General features: G+C 54.2%; 1 protein-coding gene across 10 annotated transcripts in view; it reads left to right on the forward strand.

Moving 5' to 3' along the window:
* The window catches only part of SOX13 (SRY-box transcription factor 13), a 44,875-nt gene that overhangs the window by 19,363 nt on the left and 11,716 nt on the right, over positions 1 to 13,796 (forward strand). For 9 of the 10 annotated variants that reach the window (XM_045081046.1, XM_045081042.1, XM_045081043.1 and 6 more), the window contains one exon: positions 13,519 to 13,717. In XM_045081046.1, the coding sequence (XP_044936981.1) occupies positions 13,520 to 13,717 (198 nt within the window). In that variant the 5' untranslated portion in view covers position 13,519. Of the gene's footprint in view, positions 1 to 1,694; positions 8,375 to 13,518; positions 13,718 to 13,796 lie in introns of those variants that run through there. The other variant, XM_045081044.1, reaches the window with a different exon arrangement.

Here is a 13,796-nt window from a genome sequence, read left to right on the forward strand (position 1 = left end):
CCAGTGCTTTTCTTGAAACGGCCGCCCTGAGAAGAACACTGGAGGAAAGGGTTTCCGGGAAGGCCAAGGGACCCGACTTGAAGGAAGCCTAATCTCTTTCCGCTTTTCTCCTGCCTTGCCCCCAGATCCCTTTCCCTCCTTGCTGAGGGGTCCTTCATCCACCTGTGTCTGCCTGGCAGGGAGAGAAGCCTTTGGTTGGTCTGGAGGCGAGGGAGGCGTAGAGAGGAAGGCCTTCTAGCCGGCGGGGCAGGTCTGGCACTGTCTGGCTCTGGCCTTTTCTAGACACTTCAATTAGTGTTGTTAATTACGGCTTTGTGAGCATGGGGTTCTCCAAAGGCAGCCGGTCTCCAGCCCGCCGCTCCCCGACGCCCAGTCTGACATTCGTCCCCAGTCTCTGAGGCTGTGTTTATGCTCTTCCTCTGCCCCTCTGCGCAAATAAAGGTGCCAGGAAAGTGCAAATTATTAGCAGCTTCATCTTCTCCATCTTCTGTGTGTGTGTGTGTACGTGTGCGCGTGTGTGTGTGTGGTAAAAGATGGAATACAACATTTATCATTTTAACTATTTCTAATTAGATGGTTTCGGGGCAGTGGGTATGTTCACGTTATATGGCCTTCCCACCATCCCTCTCCAGAATTTTGTATCCTCCCAAACGGAAATTCTGTCCCTGTTCGACAACAGCTCCCCAGTCCCCTGCTCCCTGCCCCTGGTAACCTCTATTCTACTTTCTGTGTCTATGAATTTGACTTTCCACGTACCTTCTATAAGCAGAATCAAATCCTAGTCCTTTTCTGTCAGACTTACTTCCCTTAGCATCATGTTTTCCAGGTTTATCCACGGTACAGCGTGTGTCAGAATTTGCTTCCTTTTAAGGCTGATAACAGTTCTACATCTGTATACATAATACGTGAAGTACATATTCTATCCACACACATCCCACTCTTTACCCGTTGGTCCTTCCGTAGACATTTGGGTGATTCCCACCTTTGAGCTGTTGTGAATAACGCTTATGGGCGTGGGTGTCTAATAGTCCTTCGAGACCCTGCTTTCAAGTTCCTTTCAGTATATTCCAGAAGTGGAATAGCTGGGTGATAAGGTTATTGTTTTTTTTTTTTTTTTAAAGATTTTATTTATTTGTTAGAGAGAGAGAGAGATACAGAGCGCAAGCACAGGCAGACAGAGTGGCAGGCTAGAGGCAGAGGGAGAAGCAGGCTCCCTCCCTGCCGAGCAAGGAGCCCAATGCGGGACTCGATCCCAGGACACCGGGATCATGACCCGAGCCGAAGGCAGCCGCTTAACCAACTGAGCCACCCAGGCGTCCCTGATAAGGTTATTGTATGTTTAATTCTGGGTGGGGCTGCTATATTGTTACCCACCGTGTTTCTCCCCTATCACCGATTGCCCACATCCCTGCCAATACTTCTTTAAAAAAACAAAAACAAAACAACAAAAAAGGAAACAACTGGGGGGAAAAAAATCAGGGCACATGGGTGGCTCAGTTGGTTAAGCATCTGCCTTGGGCTCAGGTCATGGTCCTAGGGTCCTGGGATCGGGTTCCACATCTGGCTCTCTGCTCAGCAGGGAGCACTTCTCCCTCTGCTGCTCCCCCTGCTTGTGTGCTTTCTCTCTCTCTGTCATATAAATAGATAAGATCTTAAAAAAAATAAAAAAATTCATCATGGCAGGTGCGAAGTGTTATTTCATTGTAGTTTTCCCATCTTTTTATGGAAAGTCAAGGCCCTGAGAAATGCAGAGACAGGCTCTACCCGTAGCGGGAGCAGTCAGACTCTGGACCCAAGCTTCCGGGGCCCCATTTGGCCTCCACCCTCTATCTTGTACTTCCTTTGCTACTCTGTCCTCGGCTGGCGAAGAGGAGGCAGGTGAAGCCCTTGTGCTTTGCTCTTTTCACTGGTTGTCAGGGTTCTTACCTTCTCATCTGTCACAGGAATGGAATGGCTGTGACCCACCGGAGGTGTCTGGAGGGTGCATGACCTTGAGGGTGAAGAGGTTTCAGTAATAAGAAACTCCTCAATTGCCTCTCTGCCTACTTGTCTGTCAAATAAATAAATAAAATCTTAAAAAAAAAAAAACAAAAAACAAAAACAAAACAACAACAACAGCAAAAAGAAACTCCTCAAGAACTGGACCATTTCAATCCTGTGCACTGAGCGCAAAGATTATGGTGCCGTCACGGAGGGGATGTGCAGACATTACAGCTGACCTTGTAAAGCGCTTCCAATAATTTCTGATGTTTAGGAACATGAAAACTCCCTCGGATAGACTATTAAGTAGGGGTGAGCGTAGTATAAAACTTGCTTATGAGCTCAATAGGGGAAAAGAAAACTATGCATAGAAAAAAGATTTGATGGAAATCTGCGGAATTCTCATCAGTGGCCACCTCCGGGTTGATGGGAAACGGGTGGCTTTCACATTTTTCTGTGTTATCCTCAGTTTTGCGGATGTCCTACAATGAGCACACATTCCTTTTACATTCAGGGAAACATGATAAGAAAGTAATAATAATGAGTGCAGTCACTCACTCGGCGGATGTGTTGCGGGACCACGGAGCACACAGTTCTGCTCCATGCCGCGGAGTCAGGCATGAATGGGAAGCGAAGGGAGCAGGTGTGGAGGCGTGGGGATAGGTGGCCGGGAGAGATGGCTGGCGAACAAAGAAGCGGTGACTGTAAGGGAGCTCAGGCTGGAGCGGCCCCGTGACTTTCCGAGTGCTACTGCCCGTTCCCTTGGAAGACACCAGGTAGGACACTGGCTTTGAATTGTTTTAGTCTGCAAGTGGTTTGGGGAGGCTGTACTGGGCGGCCCCGGTGGTGCAGCTGGCAGGAGTGGGGGAGGCCTGCAAACTCGTGAAACCGGGGCTTCATCAGCCCCAGGTTTGCCTTCGACTTTTCTCCCATCAGCTGAACTAGAAATTGCCTGCGTCCCTTGACCCCCATCTTGGAAACAGCGGAAGTTGGGACTGGAGGACCGGCAGTTCCGGCTCCAGGAGATGACTTTCGGGGGCTCCTGAAACCTCAGGCAGGGCAGCAGCAGAGAAGACTCATTGCTCGGGCAGTTGCTTAAAACTCCTTAAGCCTCTGTCGCCTCATCAGTAAAACAGATTATAATAGTAACTCTCTCACAGGAGTGTTGGAAGAGTTAGAAGGGCTCATCCCCAAAGATGACACTTACTTAGCATGTTGTCTGCTCGCTTCCTGTTCTCTGAGAGTTGGTTTCTGACACCGGACTGCTGAGTGCAGATCACCTCTGTCCCTCAGTTTCTCCATCTGTAAAATGGGTATACCCCAGATGGTTACTGTAAAGACTTAAGGAATTCATATAAGTGAAGGTGTCTGCAGCAGGGCCGGGCACACAGCAGCGGCTCAGTAAGCGGTAGCTAGGATCGGAGGGGCTCTCGCAGATCACACCAGCGTGTCAGCCGGTTGATGGTGGCTGGCATCTGCCAGCTCCCCTGATTGCCCCCAGAGTCCCATCTAATGGGTCAGTCCCCGTCACTTACCAGATATTTTGAATATCCCCCTTATTATTTTATTGTTGACATCGTGAGCTCCAGATATCAGTATCCTTCCCAGAATCCCACCTCTTCCCACCCCTTGGCCAGCTCTGACTCTTTGGTCGGGGTGGTTCTGCTTCAGTTTCCAAAGGCAGACTGGGATGCAGGCTGCTATGTGGGGGATCATTTGATGAGAACTTTAGATGAAACCAGAGACTCACTATCCTACCCCTCACCTCCCCTTGCTTCCCTGCCCTTTTGAAAAGGAGCCAAAGCCGAGAAAGGACAGCCACCCAAAAAGGAAGGGGACCACGAAAGTAACAAAAAGAAAGAAGAAATCTTGCCTTTGTGGCAGGCTTGGCTGCCGATGGGGTAGATAATGGGAGAGGAAACAGGGCCTTTGCAGAGAAAAAGAACGAAACACTTTGTTGCCTGCAGAATGAATGCTGCTTGAGCAGGCGCTGCTGAATTGGGGTTTCCGATGAGTGAGCTTGTCTTGGGGGAGATGGTGGTGATTAGGTTTACCCCAGGCACAGGTGGCTTCCCACCCGAAGCCTGGAGTGGGGGAAAGGGAGGCAATGGGGGAAGCTGCAGACCTGAGCCAGTGCACAAAGGTGAGGCTGGTGTGTCGGGGTCGAGCTTGCGGGCCTTCTCCCTGACCACTGCAGGGCTGCGGGCGCCTTATTGCTCCATTGTCTGCTCGAGCTGGGGAGCTCGATGCTTGAGCTGCCCTGGAAGCCCCCAGACCTTCTCTCAGGGTGTACATTCTGTGGAGCCTTGCTTGAGGCCCATCCCAGGGAGGAGAGGCTGAGGCTGAAGTAGATTGGCTGGTTATTTGCATGCGGGCCTCTGGGTTCACGGCTGTCTCCCTGTCAACACTGCCCGGTGGCCTTCCTGGTGACCGGTGTTGACGGAATCCTCTTTCTTGCTCCAACTGTCGGTCTCGATCACGGACCCATTTCCCTGCCCTGCAGTGAGTGACTGAGGCAGGAAGAAGGAAGAGGATCAGTTATCTTTCCTGAGCCCTTGGGGATCCCAGGAGGCAATGTGCGGGTGCCCACTTGGAGAGGGGGCGCTGGGTTTATGGCCATGTGGAAGCTGATACTTGAAATGCTTTTAAGAAGTGTGCTTGAGACCTGTGCTGGTTTGGGCTGAGCACTGCCTGGCAGAGGTTTCCTGGGCGCTCGCTCATTCATTCATTCATTCATTCGTTCAGCCAGGAGCAGGATGAAATATTTTGTATCCTGCTGAGTATTTTGTATTCACGACTTAGTTTTTTTTAAGACTTCATTTTTTAAGTCATCTCGACACCCATCGTGGGGCTCAAACGCATGACCTCAAGATCAAGAGTTGTATGCTCTTCCGAGTGAGCCTGCTGGGGGCCGCTCCTGTACGTGACTTACTAATTCTCCAGCAGCCATGGGGGCTGGGAATTGCTGGCGCTCTTGACAGATGGAGAATCCTAGGTGTGAAGAGGTTAGGTCTCGGGTATGCTGGGTGCCTCCGTGGAGCCGCGGGAGCTGGGTGCGTCCAGCCCTGGCTCCAGCTGCAGATCCAGCTGCAGACCCCGATGAGGCTGCTCAGGCAGTGGTTGGCCTTGCTGTCCCCGTATCCCCTCCTTACCCCTTGCCAGCACGCTAGGGGTTACATACTCCTAGTCTACTCTCCTAGTAAGCAAAGTAGTGGGCTTTGAGAGTGGAGTGATTGGCCTGATTTGGCCACAAGTGAGAGGGATGCTAGGGTTTGAACCGACTGCCTGGGGCTCCAAGCCTTCAGGCCACCATGTACCATGGTTCTTGTCCATGTGGCTTAGACTCAACATCAAGCAAGAGCTGAGAGCTGCGCAGCCCAGCCCAGCCCAGCCCAGCCCGGCGCCGGTAGGGGGAATTCCTGGCCCAGATGAGACTCCATCCAGCCTGGTGGGTGAACCCGGTTGTGTTCCGGCTGGTGCCACTTGCCCCTGTGCCCCTGCAGGGGTGCATGGGAACAACCCTTCCCCTGCCTGGGCTCCGGAGGAAATGAGGGAGCTCTTCAGTGCTGCAGAGCTGCTGGGTCGTAGGCTGGGGAAGGGCGGGGACATGGGGTTTCCTTGACAAATGTGGGACTCTTTCAGCTTGTCTGCACCGTGTGGGGCCTGGATGCTGACTCAGGGCAGGCATCAGCCAGGGGAGACTCCAGGGTAGCTAGGGACAGCTCGGGCTGGGTGGTGAGATGGGGCCGAAGGGAGGGAGACCTACAGGGGGCAGATGGAGGGGGAGGAGGGTGACACGCTGCACTGTCCTTTCGGGTGGCGGGTCTTCTGCATGTTTGGCTACGCACAGGTGGGGGTGGCTTCCCCAAAGGGTGATGGAGAGTGTTCAGGTAGCAAACCTTTTTTTTTTCTTTTTACAAACATCACATTGGGTCCTCTGAATAATTCTATAAGATAGTTATGTCCCAGTTCAGAGATGCAGAAACGGACACCTCCCGTGGTCCCACAGCTAGCAGCCAGGAGTACGCAGTAGAGCCAGGCTTCAGACAGGTCCGGGTGGCCACAAAGACTCTTTTCTTTTGGCTGGGCTAGTCCACTTCCCAGCAACGCCAGAGGGGCGCCCGCGCTGTCCTGTGTCCTGGAGAGCTGGGGACCCGAGAGCCTGGGACCTTCCAGGCCGGCCGGGGAGGGAGGCAGCATGGTGGGGGACGGCGGGGAACGCTTTTCTGCTTTAGGCCTCTCCCTCCTGCCTTTGCTGAGCTTCTGTTCTGTGCCAGGTTCTCTTGAGTATCTGCTGGCTTCTAATCAAAGTAGGTATTGGGATCTCCGTTTACACATGAAGAAACGAAGTTTCTGAGAGGTCGAGTCATTTCTCCCAAGTCCTCAAAGGAGCCCTGATTTCTTTGGGTAATTCTTCTTGGCCATGACTTGAGTCAAAACCAACTAGAATCCTGTGAGTGGGGAGGGCAGCATATCTGTCTGTACTGGACTGGGTCCTGGTGTCTGGGGCAGAGGGAGACTGATGGCCTACTGGCCTGTGAGAAAAGGCCTCACTTTGGGCATCACGGAGGCCTGGCTTCAGGTGCCCCTCCGCACAGCCTCGGGGAGGATGGAGGAAATGCACGGTGAGCCCCCTCACTCGGTGCCCATCAGCCAAACGAGTGCTCTGCCCTTGAATGCTCTTTTGGCCCCCTCTTCCTTTGGTTCACATTCGGGGTTATCCCCAAAGGGAGGCCTCTGACAAGCCAGTCCGCCTCGGCTGCATTTCTGCTGTCTGCTGGCCCTGGGTGGGACCTGGCTGGTGCAGAAGATCAGACACATTCCCCTGTCCAGGACATGGGCTTCGACCTGGTCACTGGGAGACAAGAACAGCACTGCAGGGGTCCCCTATCCCTGTGGGTGGGCTGGAGACAATACGCAGCCCTAAAGGCAGGAGGGCCCCCAGAGAAGGGACTCCAGGAAACACCTGGTAAACTTTCTCTGTTTTCCCCAGGACGGTGGGGCAGGCAAGCATCCCACTGGGAGCCCCAGCAGCACTTGCATTCTGTCCCCTCTGTCTTTTCCTGGAAGTTCCTGGCCTGGGACAAGACTCAGGTGCTTCAGAGACCTAAGACGACCACATGGGGCCATGGATAGGACCATCACAGCTCCAGTCTCTCCCTGGCTCCTTCAGTCCGCTGTGCCCTTGGCCTGGGGTGCAGCGCAGACTGGCAGTCGGTGGAACTCAGGCCGGATCTGGGCTTCTGGGCCAGGGGTTACGGGGGGAAGCTGCCGGCTCTCACAGGCTCGAGGGCAGGCGCTCGGGAGCTCATGGAGTTTTTGCACTGGTCGGTATCTGCTGCCTGCTGGGTGAATACCACCTTGGCCTGCCCAGCACAGGTGAGGGGTATTGGCCATGGCCGTCTCCTGAATTGGGCTAGACCAGACCAGTGCATGCCCCGGATCGGGTACGTCTGGGACCCGCAGAGGCTGGAGAGGGTGAAGGGGGCCTCCCGGAAAGCTTTTCCCCAAGCCTGCAGCCGGCCCAGCTCCCAGCACTGAGTAAACATCAGAGATAGGATCGGGCGTAGCCAGGAAGGGTGGCAGGGTGCGGCCTGGGAGAAGAATGGCAGGATGTGGCACTGGGGGCACCGTTCTGGGCACCCACACCTCGGGCTATTGTTCAGGGCTGCCTGAGGCTCACCACTCTCGGGGGCTTTGAGAGGAAGTGACATTCCCCTGGGACTCGGGCCCTGCCCCACCCCTGCCGTGGGCTCGCTCTCTCATGGCGGTGCCCTTTGGCACCACCCACTCAGCGAGCCAGGGAGTGGGAGCCTGCAGTAGAGTCTAGGCTTGGTGTGGGCGCCATGGGGAAGTGTGGTCATGGCCCTTCTCGGGGGGTCTGCCTGTGTGTTCAGGCTGTCTTCCTGTACCCCTGGGTCTGAGTCACCCGTCATGCTCTGATGACTAGAATTTATCTCTATCTTTATCTGCATCTAGATATTTTGGCGGGGAGGGGGCTGTCGTTATGGAGGGAGGAAGGGCTAAAGGGTGAAAACTCCTTTGATTCCAGTCCAGCTGGGCCAGGTCGTTGGCGGATTGGGAGAGGAAGCGGCTGGTGATTTGTTTTGGATAGAAGGGGGCCTGTGCGCGTGCGCCTGTGGGTGGGGGTCTGAGGGCCCAGGAGAGGAGAGGGGAGGAGAAAAAGAGAGAGGACTGGCACCTGCCGTCAGCTTTGCCCTATAAGAGCCTTGCTCCAAGCCGCTGGCCCTGTGGAGCATTGGGCCCTGGGTTTGGGGGGAGGGGGACCTCTCTGCCACCAGCTCACAGACTCAAGGCTGTGTCTGCCCCCTTGGGTTGAGGATGGCCTGAACCATCTCCCCCTGTGAGGCCTTCGCCTCTTACAGATACTCAGGTGAGAGAGAAGGCCAAGAGGGAAGGTGGCGGGGGGCCTGGGGAGTGGGTGCCCTAGAAGGGAAGGGTGGGCAGAGCAGGGGTGCTGATCTGTACCCCAGTCCCCCGTGCTCTGCTGCTAGCTCCGAAGAAGGATGGTTGAAACTGGTCCTCCCTGTGCCTCAGTCTCTCCATTTATAAAATGCAGGTAAGGCTGGGGAGGAGGGAGGGGACTGGGTTCCCAGGAGCACTTCTGCCTGGCTGGGCGGCTGACCCCAGTGTGACCACACGTGTGGGCTTGTGGCCTCTGACCGGGACCTGGGGGAACCTGGTAACTCAGAGCTCCTGTGTGCCCGGGATCCTTGGGTTTCTAGGCCTCTGGAGAGAGGGGCAGGTGTAGCTGCTGATCTAAAAACCTCCTGAGAAACCACGTGGGTAAGGGAAGCATGGAGTGTGCTTTTTGAGGAAGGGGTAAAGGAATGGGAGGGTTTTTTTAGTCTCTGGAAAAGAAGAGACTTCAGGGAGAAACTCCAGTAGGCTCCAAAAGGTGTGAGAAGTGGTTCTCCCCTGTCCCAAGGTAGAGGCAAAGGGGATTGGACTGGCTTTGGTGCTGGGGGGGTTTAAGTCGCTCCCGGGAAGCCGTCAGATGGAGGAGGCAGCTGAGGAGAGCCGGGGGTGGGCACTGCACCGCAGAGAGCAGCCTCTGGTACATAGTAACCCAGACGGTCTGACGGATGGTGCTTCAACGTACAGTTTTTCGACTCTACGATGATTAGGAAGCCATACACGTTCCGTAGAAACCATACTTGGAGTTTTGATCTTTTCCGGCGCTGGTGGTTACGATGCTCCCTCGTGATGTCCCGCAACGGTGGCCTCCCGGGCAACCACGAGACACACTCACAGTGCTTCTGGGCCTGTCGTCTGCGTTCAGTACAGTATCAGTAAGCTACACGAGATACTCAGCACTTTATTATACAGTAGGCTTGGTATAGCTGATCTTGCCAACTGTAGGCTAGCTATAAGTGTTCGCGTTCGGGGTGGGCTAGGCGAAAGCCCGCGCCGTTCACTGGGTTAGGTGGAGTACAAGCAGGTTTGACTTAACGATATTTTCAACTCACGATGGGTTTACTGGGACTTAACCTCATCATACGTTGGGGAAGACTTGTGATCGCGGTCACTTTGCTTACGTGTTCACATCTGCCTTGTGCTGTTTTGCCGAACTGGATTCTACTCTGATTGTGTATGACTGTTGGGCACCTTCTGTGCTAGACTCGGGGGCCACTGTGATGAGCCGAAACAGTGCCCTGGGGTGGGGGGTGGGGAGCGGGTTCTCCTGCTACTGGGCCGGGCAGAAATGAACGAAGCATGTAAAGGTCTCTTACCACTGTGCTAAGTACCCCAAAGGCCAAGTTTAGGGTATCCTAAGAAGGTAAAACAGACACATCTTATAAAGTCTGGAGTGTTAGGGAGAGGCTCATTGCTTCAGATTGGGTATTATTTTTCTGAGGAGGAAATGAGTTCAGAGAGGTGAAGTCACTTGCTCAAGATGGCACAGCAATTTGGGCAGAGTTGGCTTTTAGATGTGTGCAGGTCTGTTTCAGCCCTTTTCTCTCAACCACCTGATTCTAGGAGCATCCTGGGCTCTATGACAACTTGATGGCTACCCTCTGTTAATCTTCATGGGCACTAGTGAGAAAGGGGTTTCTTATATCCATTACACAAATAAGGAGATAGGAGAAGCTCAGCTAAGTGACTTGCTTAAGGTCACACACGTCAGCTGGTGGCAGAACCCCAGGTTGGGGAGCTCCAAAGCCTGTTCCACTAACCACCCACCATCCCCCAAGTCCCCTTGTCCTACAGCTAGAGCCTGTTCCGCTTAGCTGCCGAGTAGCAGAGGGACCGCACATCGACTCCATACCCGTCACCTGGTTTTTTTCTCTCCTTATTTAGTTTTATCACCTACAGCTTTCGCTCTGCGCTGGGAGAAATGAGAGCGGGATGGTTTGGGTCCAGAGCTTGGTGCTGATCCTCTCTGAGGGCCTCTCGTGTCTGTGGGCTGGGAAAGGGACCACTCATTGAGCAGGCCTGTGCTCCAGGAACTCCTCGAGAGGGAGGGAAGAAACTGCCCAAGGACCCTCTCCCCACAGAACACGAGACTCTGGGAGGAGCCAATCAGGTCTGGGCTGTTGATTCTCCATCAACAAATGGGTCCCGAGAGACCAGCGGAGAGCCAGTGCCCAGGGCCCAAAGTTGAGGCAGACACCTGTAGAAGTGGAAGGGACCTTGTCTGGGCAGTAGGACCTGGCAGGGTTACTTGGTGGGCACCACGTCCTGGTGAACAGATGGACGCCTCCAGGCCAGCTTGGCTGGTCACTGGGAGTCCTTTTCTTTGTTGGCAGCAGAGGCTGTGCCAGAGACCAGGATGAACCAAGCTCTCCAACATAAAGATAAAGCCCAGTATCCAGCTGGGGTACTCTTGGGGGCTAAGTGTGGGTTAAAAAGGGCATCGGCGCTCCAAGGGAGATGTCCTAATGCAGCACTTTCCAGTAGAAATAACAATCGAGCCTCGTGCGTAATTTTAAATTCTCCAGTAACCACATTAAGAAGTGTTAAAAGAAACAAGTGAAAACAATTTCATTTAATTCCATGTATCCAAAACATAATAATTTCAACATAGAATCAATAGCCATTTATTCATGAGCTAGGTTACGTTCTGGTTTTCATCCTAAGCCTCGGAAACCGGGCTGTAGGTTACACCCCCATTTGCACGGGTACTGGCCGGGTTGTGAGCGCTGTGGCCGCAGGTGGTGGGCAGTGCAGTCCTAGAGTTAATTAGGGCTGTTAATCACCTCTGCCTTCACCTTGGGCCCAGCCTTTTGCTGTGGGGGGCGCGCAGTGCCAGAACCACCGAGGCCTCGAGGCCTGCAGACCACTCCTGTCCCCGTGTGCCCACGTGCCCAGCTGTGCCCCCCGGGGTCTCTGGGCTGCAGTGGGAGAAAGGCTTGGAGGTAGGAGCTGGTGGGACAGGATGGAGGCGAAACCCCCTTAGGACCCGAGTGGGGCGCGAGGAGGTGAGCTGGTGGCCTGCCCACGCCCGGCAGAGCGGTGGGTGTGGGACGAGGCCGTGGAGCTGCCAGGGATCACAAGCCCACAGGCCGGCATTGTTCGCCTGTCACACTTCCTTTGGCTTTATTGCCTTTGTCCAACACCCTATTGTCTGGTTTCCTTTTGTCCCCCCTTTCAGCCCCGCTGCCTTTTATTTTCCAGCCGGCCTGGTTGTTTTCATTTCTTTTGTCTGAAGTTCCTGAGAGGAAGGTTTTATTTTCAGCGGTTTGATTAATTCACAGCTTGAGCCCGGGGTTTGTTTGTTATGTAATTGCTGCCCTCAGCTTCGGGATAATACCCCCCTCCCCGCCCGCCCCGCCCCCCACCCCCCTCATCTCTGCCCGGGGCCCTGGCTGGGCGCCCCTCCCTGTGCCCGGATGGGCCGAGCCGCCCGCTTCCTGGACACTGGCCAGGCCCCTGCGTGGTGACAGGGGACCCCGGGGCCGGACCGTGGAGCCGGATCCCGGAACCTTTTCTCCCAAGCCGGGGTTCTTAGGGTTGGGTCTGCCCAGCTCTGCTTCCCCTGGTCCTGGGTTCCATGTTGGTCCCCAGGGCACCCCGCCCTTTGAAAGTGGCTTGAGAAGTTTGCTCTGAGACGGCATCGAATCAAATACACCTAACTCAACTGTAATTGTTTAATATAAAACTATAAAACCCCACATGGGACGTCTGCATCCAGCATGTAGCCTCACGTCTCTGTTCCAGGAAACATTTTGTTTTACAGAGTTGACGCCCTATAGGGTTCTACACCTGCAATTCAGTTTGAAGGAATGTTTTGCTATATCCGATCTGTGCCTTAACACTCACCTCCTAAAAATATAATGCCCGTGCAGAAATTCTTAAAATTTCTATTTAACAGTGCTTCTCAAACTAGTGGGTGTCGAATCACTGTAGAGTTTGTTACAGTAGTTTCCTGCTCTGCCCCCAGTTTCTGATTTGCGGGTGACCCATGACTAACTCCCACACAGCCCCCGGGCCCGCGCAGACTGTGGGTCCCTTGTAGGGACTTCATTTCTGCGGTGTCTCAACATGGGGTGCTTAACAAGGGCCATGCAACGTCCCGAACGGATGCATTTTAGCATTGCCTAGTCCTCAGAACCGCCCATTTTACAGATGAGGAAATGGGTGTGGTGAGGTTCAGTAACTTTCCCAAGGTCCCATAGAGAGTGTAGGACCTACGGGTACCTGGAACTTGCTGCTGCTGGGTGTCCCCACTGGTCTTGTCACTGTGACCTTGGAGCAAGTGCACTGGGTGGCCTCTGCTGCTTTGGCTGAGCCTGGCATGACCACCGGCATCGCTCCCCGGGATCCTTTGCTGAGCTGTTCCTGGTGTGTGTCGGGGGTAGGGGGGTAGCACAGGGGAGGCAGTGATGGGAGCAGTGGGTGCAGAGGCTGCTTATGGGAGGCATTGCAGATGCCTACAGGGGCCCATGAGAGAGACTCTAAAGGAGAGACTCTGGCTAGAGAAAGGAAAGTATTTTTCTTCAAGCCTTACATCTCTAAGTTTATTTCCCCACTTTTGGTAGATATATGGATATAAAAATAGCTCACTTTTATCTTGAAAAAAGGGATAAATGTGTGTATGGGGTAGTTAACACTTGGTTCCTCTTTTGTGGGGGGCAGTAGGGAGTGGTAGGGACTGAGGAAAACTGGCCTGTCCATGGAGGGCACCTGCTACTTAATTCCAGCCCATCGTCGCCCTAGACCAACTTCAAAAGCCATTCAAATCCAGATTATGAGATGTCTTGTGACTTAAAAAAAATTTTGTCAGCTAATTAACACACACACACAGTTTTCACTTTGGTGGGCTCAGAAACTGCCAGTTGATCATCTCTCCCCTCCTTTGGTGGACCATCCCGCCAACCAGCTCCAACAAGGCAACAGGCAGGGCCTGCTGAGGCCTGGCCCGATTGACTGCAGACCTTCCTATTTAAGAAAAGCGCAGGACTGAAGACTCTTTACTGATTTTTTTCCACTGTGGGTTCCAAACGGAAGCTTGCGCTGGGCGAGGCTGGAGTGGCTGAGTCCACCATCGGTTTCCCTCTGCTCCTCCTCCCTCAGGATGTCCATGAGGAGCCCGGGCTCTGCCCAGCTGGCCCCGGATGGCGTTGGCACCATGGTGAACTGTACCGTCAAGTCGGAAGGGAAGAAGGAGCCCTGCCATGAGGCCCTCCAGGGCTCGGCCGCCGCAGCTGAACCTCAGCCGGGAGACCCAGCCCGGGCTCCCCAGGATGCTGTTGACTCCCAAGCTCCAGCCCAGGTGCCTGGCACTTTCCCTGGGGCTCCTGGGTCAGTGTCCCTGCCTTGCCTTTGAGCCCACACCCATGTGCCATCCCCAG

This window comes from Mustela putorius, unplaced genomic scaffold (assembly GCF_011764305.1).
Source record: "Mustela putorius furo isolate JIRA1106 unplaced genomic scaffold, ASM1176430v1.1 tig00000508_pilon_pilon_pilon, whole genome shotgun sequence".
Lineage (NCBI taxonomy): Eukaryota > Metazoa > Chordata > Mammalia > Carnivora > Mustelidae > Mustela > Mustela putorius.